Source organism: Salvelinus fontinalis, chromosome 6 (assembly GCF_029448725.1).
Source record: "Salvelinus fontinalis isolate EN_2023a chromosome 6, ASM2944872v1, whole genome shotgun sequence".
Classification (NCBI taxonomy): Eukaryota; Metazoa; Chordata; class Actinopteri; order Salmoniformes; family Salmonidae; genus Salvelinus; species Salvelinus fontinalis.
Genome location: NC_074670.1, coordinates 47,919,324 through 47,933,031, shown reverse-complemented (window position 1 = coordinate 47,933,031; position 13,708 = coordinate 47,919,324). Strand labels below are relative to the sequence as shown.

At 43.2% G+C, this 13,708-nt stretch overlaps 3 protein-coding genes across 12 annotated transcripts in view; all 3 read left to right on the top strand.

The window, feature by feature from the left end:
- Positions 1-13,708, top strand: part of LOC129857957 (protocadherin gamma-C5-like) — a 193,666-nt gene that overhangs the window by 52,771 nt on the left and 127,187 nt on the right. The window contains exon 1 of one of the 10 annotated variants that reach the window (XM_055926734.1): positions 234-2,811. The exons of 8 other annotated variants lie outside the window; for them this stretch is intronic. In XM_055926734.1, the coding sequence (XP_055782709.1) occupies positions 376-2,811 (2,436 nt within the window). In that variant the 5' untranslated portion in view covers positions 234-375. Of the gene's footprint in view, positions 1-233; positions 2,812-3,710; positions 6,316-13,708 lie in introns of those variants that run through there. One more of the 10 variants, XM_055926736.1, reaches the window with a different exon arrangement.
- On the top strand, positions 7,131-9,854 carry LOC129857961 (protocadherin gamma-A4-like). The gene has a single exon (XM_055926755.1). It carries the CDS (start codon positions 7,318-7,320, stop codon positions 9,775-9,777), a length of 2,460 nt encoding a protein of 819 aa, XP_055782730.1. The 5' UTR covers positions 7,131-7,317; the 3' UTR covers positions 9,778-9,854.
- On the top strand, positions 10,558-13,202 carry LOC129857962 (protocadherin gamma-A4-like). Its single transcript, XM_055926756.1, has one exon. The coding sequence runs from the start codon at positions 10,746-10,748 to the stop codon at positions 13,185-13,187; it is 2,442 nt and encodes an 813-aa protein (XP_055782731.1). The 5' UTR covers positions 10,558-10,745; the 3' UTR covers positions 13,188-13,202.

Below are 13,708 nucleotides of genomic sequence, written 5' to 3'. Positions count from 1 at the left end.
TTAATATACATTATTTTGGGGGGAAAAATACTGCACGTGTTTAATCATTTCTCAACGGTTTTACATGTTCAAGTGTCATGCGGTGTTCATGTTTTAGACTCCGAGGGCCGCTGTTGATCAGTGAAATAAATTGTGTCCAATGTTGTCAGTCAGTGGAGTCCCCTCCCCTATCATTGCGCTCTACCAGAGGAGAGGGAGAGAATATCTGCACTTCATACGAGGCGGGGCACGACACAGATACACTCGCTCTGATCAATATATAACAAAGATCACGTAAAAAGAGGCTAGGCTAAAGCGAAACATCTACTTATTTCCTCACCGTTTCTCTGGATCTAGTATAAGGAATATTCGTGTAGGATTTATTCTTGTTTGGCTATGACATTTGAAGGATTCCTTCAACATAAATGCCTAAAATGGCGTTTGTGTGGACTACGGTGGCAAGTACTGATTTTTCTCCTGAATTTCATTCATATTGTCAGTGGACAAATCCGGTATTCCATTCCGGAGGAGATGAAGACAGGATCTCTTATCGGTAACGTAGCTCAAGACCTGGGGTTAGATTTGAAACGGCTCCGAGCGGGCCGGGCCCGTATCGTGACCGGAGAAAGCATTCAGTACACAGAGCTGAAGACAGACAAAGGGATTCTAGTCGTGAGTGAGAGAATAGACCGAGAACAGCTTTGTGGTGACGTAACTCCGTGTAGCTTCAGCTTCGAAATGATTCTAGAAAACCCTATTGAACTGCATCGTATTACTGTTGAAATTCTTGATGTGAATGATCATGCCCCCACCTTCCAAAATAGTCACTTAAAATTGGAAATCAGTGAGTCAGCCACTATAGGTGCGCGCTTTATATTAGAGAGCGCAGAGGACCCCGACGTAGGCGTTAATGATTTGCAGAAATATGTATTAACACCAAATGACAATTTTGTTTTAAAACAACTTGCCAATCCAGATGGTAGTAAATATGCAGAGATGGTTCTCCAGAAACCGTTAGACAGAGAGGAGCATCCTCGTCTCTCTTTAAAGCTAATCGCTGTCGACGGTGGGAATCCGCAGAGATCTGGCACAGTAAATATAGAGATCACTGTCCTAGATGTAAATGACAATGCGCCTGTGTTTAACCAGTCGGTGTACAGGGCTACTGTGATGGAAAACGCACCGAAAGGAACCTATATTACAACCGTTAATGCCAGCGATGCAGACAGTGGATCAAATGGACAAATAACATACAGTTTTTCAAAATTGAAGGGGAGCATAGCGGATATATTTGTCATAGATGAGGATATAGGAATCATATCCGTTTTGGGGCATATCGATTTTGAAAAAGATAAGAAATATGATATTAGAGTAGAAGCTAAAGACCAGGGCGGATTTACAGACACCAGCCAAATTGTCATTGAAGTTATTGATGTTAATGACAACGCACCAGTCATAAACGTAATGTCTTTCTCCAGCCCTGTGTCTGAAGATGCTCCTCCTGGAACTACGATAGCCGTTATAAATGTAAAAGACGGGGATTCAGAGAGGAACGGACAGATTTCATGCACTACAGATACCAACCTCCCTTTCAAGATAAAATCGTCGATAACTAGTTATTACAATTTGATCTCTCATAAAGGTTTTGACAGAGAAACAACACCAGAATACAACATAACCATAACAGCGACAGATTCTGGTTCGCCTCCTCTTTCAAGCGCCAGGACACTACACCTTAGAATCTCTGACGTAAATGACAATGCCCCGTTGTTTCATCAGAGCTCATACTCAGCTTACGTCAAAGAGAATAACTCTCCTGGAATGTCCATATTTACTGTCAGTGCGCAGGACTCTGACTGGAATCAGAACGCGAGAATATCGTACCTCTTGGAGGACACGCAGATCAGTGGAGCTCCACTCTCCACGTACATAACCATTAACTCTGAAACCGGAGTTTTACATGCGGTGCGCTCCTTTGATTATGAACAAATCAAACAACTTAAACTCGTAGTTAAGGCGCAAGACGGAGGCTCTCCTCCACTCGGTAGCAATGTGAGTGTCAACATATTAGTTCAAGATCAGAACGACAACTCGCCTCAGGTTCTGTATCCAGTCCAGACTAGCAGCTCTCTGGTGGCTGAAATGGTGCCTCGTTCAGCAGATGTGGGCTATCTCGTCACTAAAGTGGTGGCTGTTGATGTGGACTCTGGACAGAATGCCTGGCTCTCGTATAAACTGCAGAAAGTGACAGACAGGGCGCTGTTTGAAGTGGGCTCACAGAATGGGGAAATTAGAACTATACGCCAAGTCAATGACAAAGATGCTGTGAAACAAAGGCTCACTGTTGTAGTGGAGGACAACGGGCAGCCCTCTCGTTCAACTACAGTCAATGTTAACGTGGCGGTGGCGGACAGCTTCCCTGAAGTGCTCTCGGAGTTCACTGACGTTACGCACGACAAGGAGTACAATGACAACCTGACTTTTTACTTAGTCTTGGCTTTGGCTGTAGTCTCATTTCTGTTCATCACATGTTTAGTGGTTATTATATCAGTGAAAATATACAGATGGAGACAGTCTCGCGTCCTCTATCATTCCAACCTCCCGGTTATTCCGTATTATCCACCGCGTTACGCAGACACTTTGGGGACAGGAACTCTACAGCACGTGTACAATTACGAGGTGTGCAGGACGACTGACTCCAGAAAGAGTGACTGTCAGTTCGCCAGACCCTGTAGTCAGAACGTACTCATAATGGACCCCAGTTCTACAGGGACGATGCAGCGGATGCAGAGTGAACAGAACATCCTGGATGAACCAGACTCCCCACTAGAAGTGAGTTAATTGGAGTTTAACAAATTACCTATTTTTTTGGAGTACATCTTAAAAATATAATTTATTTTATATTTGCAACTATTTTCATCTGGTGCCTGACACTTTGTCTGTATCTCAGAGGTTGGGTTGCTCTCTCTTCGTAATATTACAGTGTTATTTCAAGGATAATGTATTTATATATTTTCCAATGAAAAGATTTTGGCTAGTGTTGTATGTCTGCTGAGTTGTATGTCTGCTGAGCTTGTTGAAATGTATTTCGAACTGAGCAGAAGTGCTTGTGATATATTGGTCATTCTGTAGTGCTGCAATGCAGGTTCAGAACCACCCTTTGAGGACAGCGACCCTTCTGTCTTTATTGCAGAAGGGGGCTCCTTCGCTCTCTCACGCAGTGTATTATTCCTGGTTCTTACGTCAGTCTATTGGACAAATGTCGCTATAGATTTGAGCATTTACGAATTACTTTCAACATAGGCCCTATCAGTTTTGGTTTGTAGTGTTCTGTCATAGTTAGGACGGTTGTGGAATCCTCTTTTACGCACGATCCATTCTGAAGTTGATGGGGTGGTGGAAGTTTTTAGTAGGCTATGAAATTGTCGGTATTTATTTTAATGTTCATATAATTGTAGAGATGAAACATGCATTTATTTCGATTGCAGAAAGTGAAGTGTTAAGACAGTATGATTAATATACATTATTTGGGGGGGAAAAATACTGCACGTGTTTAATCATTTCTCAACGGTTTTACATGTTCAAGTGTCATGCGGTGTTCATGTTTTAGACTCCGAGGGCCGCTGTTGATCAGTGAAATAAATTGTGTCCAATGTTGTCAGTCAGTGGAGTCCCCCCCCCCCCCCTCTCTCCTATCACTGCGCTCTACCAGAGGAGAGGGAGAGAATATCTGCACTTCATACGAGGCGGGGCACGACACAGATACACTCGCTCTGATCAATATATAACAAAGATTACGTAAAAAGAGGCTAGGCTAAAGCGAAACATCTACTTATTTCCTCACCGTTTCTCTGGATCTAGTATAAGGAATATTCGTGTAGGATTTATTCTTGTTTGGCTATGACATTTGAAGGATTCCTTCAACATAAATGCCTAAAATGGCGTTTGTGTGGACTGCGGTGGCAAGTACTTTTTTCCTTCCTGTATTTCAGTCATATTGTCAGTGGACAAATCCGGTATTCCATTCCGGAGGAGATGAAGACAGGCTCTCTTATCGGTAACGTAGCTCAAGACCTGGGGTTAGATTTGAAACGGCTCCGGGCGGGCCGGGCCCGTATCGTGACCGGAGAAAGCATTCAGTACACAGAGCTGAAGACAGACAAAGGGATTCTAGTCGTGAGTGAGAGAATAGACCGAGAACAGCTTTGCGGCGACATCACACCGTGTAGCTTCAGCTTCGAAATGATTCTAGAAAATCCCATCGAGCTGCATAGTATTACAGTGGAAATTCTAGATGTAAATGATCATGCTCCTGCTTTTCCCATAAAAGACGTACAATTTGAAATTAGCGAGTCAGCTACTGTCGGCGCGAGATTTCTACTAGAGAGTGCAGTGGATCCCGATGTAACACTTAACGCCCTACAAAATTATATTTTAACTCCCAACCATAATTTTGTTCTAAAGCAGCATACGAATCCAGACGGTAGTAAATATGCAGAGATGGTCCTCCAAAAACCGTTAGACAGAGAGGAGCATCCTCGTCTCTCTTTAAAGCTAATTGCTGTAGACGGTGGAAATCCGCAGAAATCTGGCACAGTAAATATAGAGATCAATGTCCTAGATGCCAATGATAATGCTCCTGTGTTTAACCAGTCAGTGTACAGGGCTACTGTGATGGAAAACGCTCCTAAGGGCACTTATATTACAACTGTGAATGCCAGTGATGCAGATAGTGGATCGAATGGACATATTTCCTACTATTTTTCAAAGTTGAAAGGGAATATAGTGGATGTATTTACCATTGATATGTCGACCGGTTCTATTTCTGTTTCAGGCCAGATAGATTATGAGAAAGATAAGAAATACGAGGTTAGAGTAGAGGCTAAAGACCAGGGTGGTTTAACAGACTCTAGTAAAGTTGTATTTGAAGTTCTTGACATAAATGACAACGCACCAGTTATAAACGTCATGTCTTTCTCCAGCCCTGTGTCTGAAGATGCTCCTCCTGGAACCACGATCGCCGTTATTAACGTCAAAGACGCTGATTCCGAGAGAAATGGGCAGATTACATGCTCTATAGATGATAACCTCCCATTCAAGATACAATCATCCTTAACTAGTTATTACAATTTGATCTCTGATAAAGGGTTTGACAGAGAAACAACACCAGAATACAACATAACTATAACAGCGACAGATTCTGGTTCGCCTCCTCTCTCTAGTGCCAGGACTTTACACCTTAGAATCTCTGACGTAAATGACAATGCCCCGTTGTTCGATAAAGGCACCTACTCTGCTTCCATCACAGAGAATAACTCTCCTGGAATGTCCATATTTACTGTCAGCGCGCGGGACTCTGACTGGAATCAGAACGCGAGAATCTCGTACCTGTTGGAAAACACGCAGATCAGTGGAACTCCAGTCTCTACTTATATATCCATTAACTCTGAAACCGGAGTTTTACATGCGGTGCGTTCCTTTGATTATGAACAAATCAAAAAACTCAAACTCGTGGTTAAGGCGCAAGATGGAGGCTCTCCTCCACTCAGTAGCAATGTGAGTGTCAACATTTTCATCCAAGATCAGAACGACAACGCGCCTCAGGTTCTGTACCCAGTCCAGACTAGCAGCTCTCTGGTGGCTGAAATGGTGCCTCGTTCAGCAGATGTGGGCTATCTTGTCACTAAAGTGGTGGCTGTTGATTTGGACTCTGGACAGAATGGCTGGCTCTCGTACAAACTGCAGAAAGCAACAGACAGAGCGCTGTTTGAAGTGGGCTCACAGAATGGCGAAATAAGAACTATACGCCAAGTCAATGATAAAGATGCTGTGAAACAAAGGCTCATTGTTGTAGTGGAGGACAACGGGCAGCCGTCTCGTTCAGCTACAGTCAATGTTAACGTGGCGGTGGCGGACAGCTTCCCTGAAGTGCTGTCGGAGTTCACTGACTTTACGCACGACAAGGAGTACAATGACAACCTGACTTTTTACTTAGTCTTGGCTTTGGCTGTAGTCTCCTTTTTGTTTATTACGTGTTTAGTGGTTATTATATCAGTGAAAATATACAGATGGAGACAGTCTCGCATCCTCTATCATTCCAACCTCCCGGTTATTCCGTATTATCCACCGCGTTACGCAGACACTTTGGGGACAGGAACTCTACAGCACGTGTACAATTACGAGGTGTGCAGGACGACTGACTCCAGAAAGAGTGACTGTCAGTTCGCCAGACCCTGTAGTCAGAACGTACTGATAATGGACCCCAGTTCTACAGGGACGATGCAGCGGATGCAGAACGAAAAGAGCATCCTGGATGAACCAGACTCCCCACTAGAGGTGAGTTTATTGGACATTTTTTAATTTAGCACATTGTTTTGGAATACATTTCTGGAATGTGTCTTTTTTCAACTATTGTGCTCTGGTGCATTGCTAATTTACTCGGTTGGCTCCCTTTCTGCTCATCTCTGTAGGTTTGAACGTATATCAGCTACTACGCGTTTTACTGTTAGATTTGGCTTGCGTATGCCTGCTGAGTTGGTAGGAACTGACTTCGAACTGAACAAGAATACCAAGTGCTACAATAGTAAGGATGTAGAGTTGAAATGCCATTTCAGAACCACACTGTATGGACAGCGCCATTTCTTTCACACGGTGTATGCTATACCTTTTCCAACTGCTGTCGAAATTGATCAGGAGTCACTATACATTTTCATCCGTGTTTACGGTTAGTCCTATACCAATCAAAAAGCTCTCAATACAGGTATTTTACTGTATTTTCCAGTAGTGGTTTAGACGGCTGTTCCATGGAAAAGTTTTATGCACGATCAAATCTAGGGCTTAGAGGATATAGTCCCATGTTCCTGTATCAAATGATTAGGCTATGTTCCCTGTTGGTCTTATTTTCGTAATTGGACATGGCATGTATTTAGATTGTTCATGCACGTACCACAGTGCTTCTAAATGTGACATTTTTGAAAGAAAATAGTGCCGGACAATGTTGAATCATTTCTACACAGCTGTACATTTTTTATTTTATTTTATTTTTTACATATTTTGGACTCTGAGGGCCGCTGTTGATCAGTGAAATAATTTCTGTCCAGTGTTGTCAGTCACTGGAGTCCCTCCCTATCACTGTGCTCCACCAGAGGAAAGAGAGAGACTCTGCGCTTCATACGAGGTGGGGCTCGACAGAAAGATTTTCGCTCTGATCATTTACATAGATCAGAAAAAGACAGTGAAAATACGCTAGATTGAATCGAAGCGTCAACTAGTATTTGCTCACTGTTTCTGAGGATACCCTTTACGGAATATTCTTGTGGATTGTATTATTTGTTGGCTATGAAATTTGAAGGATTCATTCAACCTAAATGCGTAAGATGGCGTTTGTGTGGACTACGGTGGCAGGTACTCCTTTTTCTCCTTTATCTCAGTCATATTGTCAGTGGACAAATCCGGTATTCCATTCCGGAGGAGATGAAGAAAGGCTCTCTTATCGGTAACGTAGCTCAAGACCTGGGGTTAGATTTGAAACGGCTCCGGGAGGGCCGGGCCCGTATCGTGACCGGAGAAAGCATTCAGTACACAGAGCTGAAGACAGACAAAGGGATTCTAGTCGTGAGTGAGAGAATAGACCGAGAGCAGCTTTGTGGCGACGTCACACCGTGTAGCTTCAGCTTCGAAATGATTCTAGAGAATCCTATTGAGCTGCATCGTATTACTGTGGAGATTCTAGATGTAAATGATCATGCTCCTGCTTTCCCAAATAAATATATACATTTTGAAATCAGCGAATCGGCTACGGTTGGGTCGCGATTTCTGTTGGAAAGTGCAGAGGACCTCGACGTAGGGCTCAACGCTCTACAGAATTATGTTTTATCTCACAATGATAATTTCATTCTAAAGCAACATGCGAATCCAGACGGTAGTAAATATGCAGAGATGGTTCTCCAGAAACAATTAGATAGAGAGGAGCATCCTCGTCTCTCTTTAAAGCTAATCGCTGTAGACGGTGGAAATCCGCAGAGATCTGGCACAGTAAATATAGAAATCACTGTCCTAGATGCCAATGACAATTCGCCTGTGTTTAACCAATCAGTGTACAGGGCTGCTGTGGTGGAAAACGCACCGAAAGGCACCTATATTACAACCGTGAATGCAAGTGATGCAGACAGTGGAACAAATGGACAAATCACATATAGCTTTTCGAAGTTGAAGGGGAGCATTGCTGATATTTTCATAATAGACGAGAAAACAGGAATCATATCCGTTTCGGGACAGGTAGATTATGAGAAAGATAAGAAATACGAGGTTAGAGTAGAGGCTAAAGACCAGGGTGGTTTAACAGACTCTAGTAAAGTTGTAATTGAAGTTCTTGACATAAATGACAACGCACCAGTTATAAACGTCATGTCTTTCTCCAGCCCTGTGTCTGAAGATGCTCCTCCTGGAACCACGATCGCCGTTATTAACGTCAAAGACGCTGATTCAGAGAGAAATGGGCAGATTACATGCTCTATAGATGATAACCTCCCATTCAAGATAAAATCATCCTTAACTAGTTATTACAATTTGATCTCTGATAAAGGTTTTGACAGAGAAACAACACCAGAATACAACATAACTATAACAGCGACAGATTCTGGTTCGCCTCCTCTCTCTAGCGCCAGGACACTACACCTTAGAATCTCTGACGTAAATGACAATGCCCCGTTGTTCGATAAAGGCACCTACTCTGCTTCCATCACAGAGAATAACTCTCCTGGAATGTCCATATTTACTGTCAGCGCGCGGGACTCTGACTGGAATCAGAACGCGAGAATCTCGTACCTCTTAGAAGACACGCAGATCAGTGGAACTCCAGTCTCTACTTATATATCAATTAACTCTGAAACCGGAGTTTTACATGCGGTGCGTTCCTTTGATTATGAACAAATCAAACAGCTCAAACTCGTGGTTAAGGCGCAAGATGGAGGCTCTCCTCCACTCAGTAGCAATGTGAGTGTCAACATCTTCATCCAAGATCAGAACGACAACGCGCCTCAGGTTCTGTACCCAGTCCAGACTAGCAGCTCTCTGGTGGCTGAAATGGTGCCTCGTTCAGCAGATGTGGGTTATCTTGTGACTAAAGTGGTGGCTGTTGATTTGGACTCTGGACAGAATGCCTGGCTCTCGTACAAACTGCAGAAAGCAACAGACAGAGCGCTGTTTGAAGTGGGCTCACAGAATGGCGAAATAAGAACTATACGCCAAGTGAATGATAAAGATGCTGTGAAACAAAGGCTCACTGTTGTAGTGGAGGACAACGGGCAGCCCTCGCGTTCAGCTACAGTCAATGTTAACGTGGCGGTGGCGGACAGCTTCCCTGAAGTGCTGTCGGAGTTCACTGACTTTACGCACGACAAGGAGTACAATGACAACCTGACTTTTTACTTAGTCTTGGCTTTGGCTGTAGTCTCCTTTTTGTTTATTACGTGTTTAGTGGTTATTATATCAGTGAAAATATACAGATGGAGACAGTCTCGCATTCTCTATCATTCCAACCTCCCGGTTATTCCGTATTATCCACCGCGATACGCAGACACTTTGGGGACAGGAACTCTACAGCACGTGTACAATTACGAGGTGTGCAGGACGACTGACTCCAGAAAGAGTGACTGTCAGTTCGCCAGACCCTGTAGTCAGAACGTACTCATAATGGACCCCAGTTCTACAGGGACGATGCAGCGGATGCAGAACGAAAAGAACATCCTGGATGAACCAGACTCCCCACTAGAGGTGAGTTTATTGGACATTTTATAATTTAGCACATTGTTTTGGAATACATTTCGGGAATGTGTCTTTTTTCAACTATTGTGCTCTGGTGCATGGCTAATTTTCTCGGTTGGCTCCCTTTCTGCTCATCTCTGTAGGGTTAAACGTATATCAGCTACTACGCATTTTACTGTTAGATTTGGCTTGCGTATGCCTGCTGAGTTGGTATGAACTGACTTCGAACTGAACAAGAATACCAGGGGCTACAATAGTAAGGATGTAGCGTTGAAATACCATTTCAGAACCACACTGTATGGACAGCGCCACTTCTTTCACACGGTGTATGCTTTACCTTTTCCAACTGCTGTCGAAATTGATCAGGAGTCACTATACATTTTCATCCGTGTTTACGGTTAGTCCTATACCAACCAAAAAGCTCTCAATACAGGTATTTTACTGTATTTTCCAGTAGTGGTTTGGACGGCTGTTCCATGGAAAAGTTTTATGCACGATCAAATCTAGGGCTTAGAGGATATAGTCCCGTGTTCCTGTATCAAATGATTAGGCTATGTTCCCTGTTGGTCTTATTTTAGTAATTGGACATGGCATGTATTTAGATTGTTCATGCACGTACCATAGTGCTTCTAAATGTGACATTTTGGAAAGAAAATAGTGCTGGACAATGTTGAACCATTTCTACACAGATGTACATTTTTTTTTTAACATGTTTTGGACTCTGAGGGCCGCTGTTGGTCAGTGAAATAATTTCTGTCCAGTGTTGTCAGTCACTGGAGTCCCCTCCCTATCACTGTGCTCCACCAGAGGAAAGAGAGAGACTCTGCGCTTCATACGAGGTGGGGCTCGACAGAAAGATTTTCGCTCTGATCCATTTACATAGATCAGAAAAGGACAGTGAAAATAGGCTAGATTGAATCGAAGCGTCAACTAGTATTTGCTCACTGTTTCTGAGGCTACCCTTTACGGAATATTCTTGTGGATTGTATTATTTGTTGGCTATGGAATTTGAAGGATTCATTCAACCTAAATGCGTAAGATGGCGTTTGTGTGGACTACGGTGGCAGGTACTCATTTTTCTCCTTTATCTCAGCCATATTGTCAGTGGTCAAATCCGGTATTCCATTCCGGAGGAGATGAAGAAAGGCTCTCTTATCGGTAACGTAGCTCAAGACCTGGGGTTAGATTTGAAACGGCTCCGAGCGGGCCGGGCCCGTATCGTGACCGGAGAAAGCATTCAGTACACAGAGCTGAAGACGGACAAAGGGATTCTCGTCGTGAGTGAGAGAATAGACCGAGAGCAGCTTTGTGGCGACATCACGCCGTGTAGCTTTAGCTTTGAAATTATTCTGGAAAATCCAATCGAATTACATCGTGTTACAATTGAAATTGTGGATGTAAATGACCATTCACCTATTTTTAAGAATAATCATATCAAATTTGAAATCAGCGAATCTGCTACTCTTGGCTCTCGTTTTGTGCTGGAGAGTGCAAAGGATCCCGATGTGGGAGTTAATGGTCTACAGGACTATGTTTTGACTCAAAATGACCATTTCGTTCTGAAACAACATTCGAATCCTGATGGAAGTAAATTTGCAGAAATGATTTTACAAAAGCCTTTGGATAGAGAAGAGAATCCTCGTCTCTCTTTAAAGCTAATCGCTGTAGACGGTGGCAATCCGCAGAGATCTGGCACAGTAAATATAGAGATCACTGTCTTAGATGCCAATGACAATGCGCCTGTGTTTAACCAATCAGTGTACAGGGCTACTGTAATGGAAAACGCACCGAAAGGAACCTATATAACCACCGTGAATGCCAGCGATGCAGACAGTGGTTCCTATGGTTTAGTGATGTATTCTTTTTCCAATTTGAAAGAAAACTTGGCAGATATATTTGACATTGATGAGACAACTGGCAAGATATCTGTTGTTGGACAAATCGATTTTGAAAAAGATAAAAAATATGAAATTAGAGTTGAGGCAAAAGACCAAGGTGGTTTGACAGACCTCGGTAAAGTTGACATAGAAATAGTTGACATAAATGACAATGCCCCAGTTATAAACATCATGTCTTTCACTAGCCCTGTGTCCGAAGATGCTGCTCCTGGAACCACGATTGCCGTTGTAAACGTTAAAGATGCCGATTCAGAAAGAAACGGACAGATTACATGCTCTGTAGATACCAAATCGTTCAAGATAAAATCGTCGTTGAGCAGTTATTATACGTTGATCTCAGATGTAGCTTTTGACAGAGAAACAACACCAGAATACAACATAACCATAACAGCGACAGATTCTGGTTCGCCTCCTCTCTCAAGCGCCAGGATACTACACCTTAGAATCTCTGACGTAAATGACAATGCTCCATTGTTTCATCAGAGCTCATACTCTGCTTATGTCACAGAAAATAACTCTCCTGGAATGTCCATATTTACTGTCAGCGCGCGGGACTCTGACTGGAACCAAAACGCTAGAATCTCGTACATCTTGGAGGACACGCAGATCAGTGGAACTCCAGTCTCTACTTATATATCAATTAACTCTGAAACAGGAGTTTTACATGCGGTGCGCTCCTTTGATTATGAACAAATCAAGCAACTTAAACTCGTGGTAAAGGCACAAGACGGAGGCTCTCCTTCTCTCAGTAGCAATGTGACTGTGAAAATAATGATCCAAGACCAAAACGACAACGCGCCTCAGGTTCTGTACCCAGTCCAGACTAGCAGCTCTCTGGTGGCTGAAATGGTACCTCGTTCAGCAGATGTGGGCTATCTTGTCACTAAAGTGGTGGCTGTTGATGTGGACTCTGGACAGAATGCTTGGCTCTCGTATAAACTGCATAAAGCGACAGACAGGGCGCTGTTTGAAGTGGGTTTGCAGAATGGCGAAATAAGAACTATACGCCAAGTCAATGATAAAGATGCTGTGAAACAAAGGCTCACTGTTGTAGTGGAGGACAACGGGCAGCCCTCTCGTTCAGCTACAGTCAATGTTAACGTGGCAGTAGCGGACAGCTTCCCTGAAGTGCTCTCGGAGTTCACTAACTTTACGCACGACAAGGAGTACAATGACAACCTGACTTTTTACTTAGTCTTGGCTTTGGCTGTAGTCTCATTTCTGTTCATTACATGTTTAGTGGTTATTATATCAGTGAAAATATACAGATGGAGACAGTCTCGCATCCTCTATCATTCCAATCTCCCGGTTATTCCGTATTATCCACCGCGTTACGCAGACACTTTGGGGACAGGAACTCTACAGCACGTGTACAATTACGAGGTGTGCAGGACGACTGACTCCAGAAAGAGTGACTGTCAGTTCGACAGACCCTGTAGTCAGAACGTACTGATAATGGACCCCAGTTCTACAGGGACGATGCAGCGGATGCAGAACGAAAAGAACATCCTGGATGAACCAGACTCCCCACTAGAGGTGAGTTGATTGGAGTTTAAATGGTATTGCAAATTGGCTTGGAATATATCTTTATCTACATTGCCCTTTGTGAAAATGTCAACTATTTTGTTCTGGTGCCTTTAGGTTAATTTATTCTGTATGTCTAGTCAACAGTGTACAATGTAGGGCTGTATCATTTCTGATTAGCTTCGGATTTTATACTATGCCTGCTGATTTTTTTTATATATTTTTTAATGATTTTGAATGTACAATTCTAAGTTCTATGGTGTAATTTTAACAGTCCTGCGCTTTAAGAGCATTTCAGCACCACTGTGTGCTGACAGCGCTACTTCTGTCATGAGCAGCAGAGGTCTGTTCCGCTCTCAGGCAGCGTATACTATCTCTCGTTCAAACTACTGTCTTTAGCTCAATAGTCACTATAGAGCCATTGTAGCCGTTTTTGTAGCTAGTTCTGTACCAAGCAAAATACTCTCAACCAGTGCGACATACTGTATGCATGTTGCCGTACTGTTCAATAATGGGTTTGTGCGCCGTATCCATGGAACATT

Bases quoted from the DNA above. Each gene is read 5' to 3' on its own strand.
- LOC129857961 (XM_055926755.1), top strand. From the start codon at position 7,318: ATGAAATTTGAAGGATTCATTCAACCTAAATGCGTAAGATGGCGTTTG.
- LOC129857962 (XM_055926756.1), top strand. From the start codon at position 10,746: ATGGAATTTGAAGGATTCATTCAACCTAAATGCGTAAGATGGCGTTTG.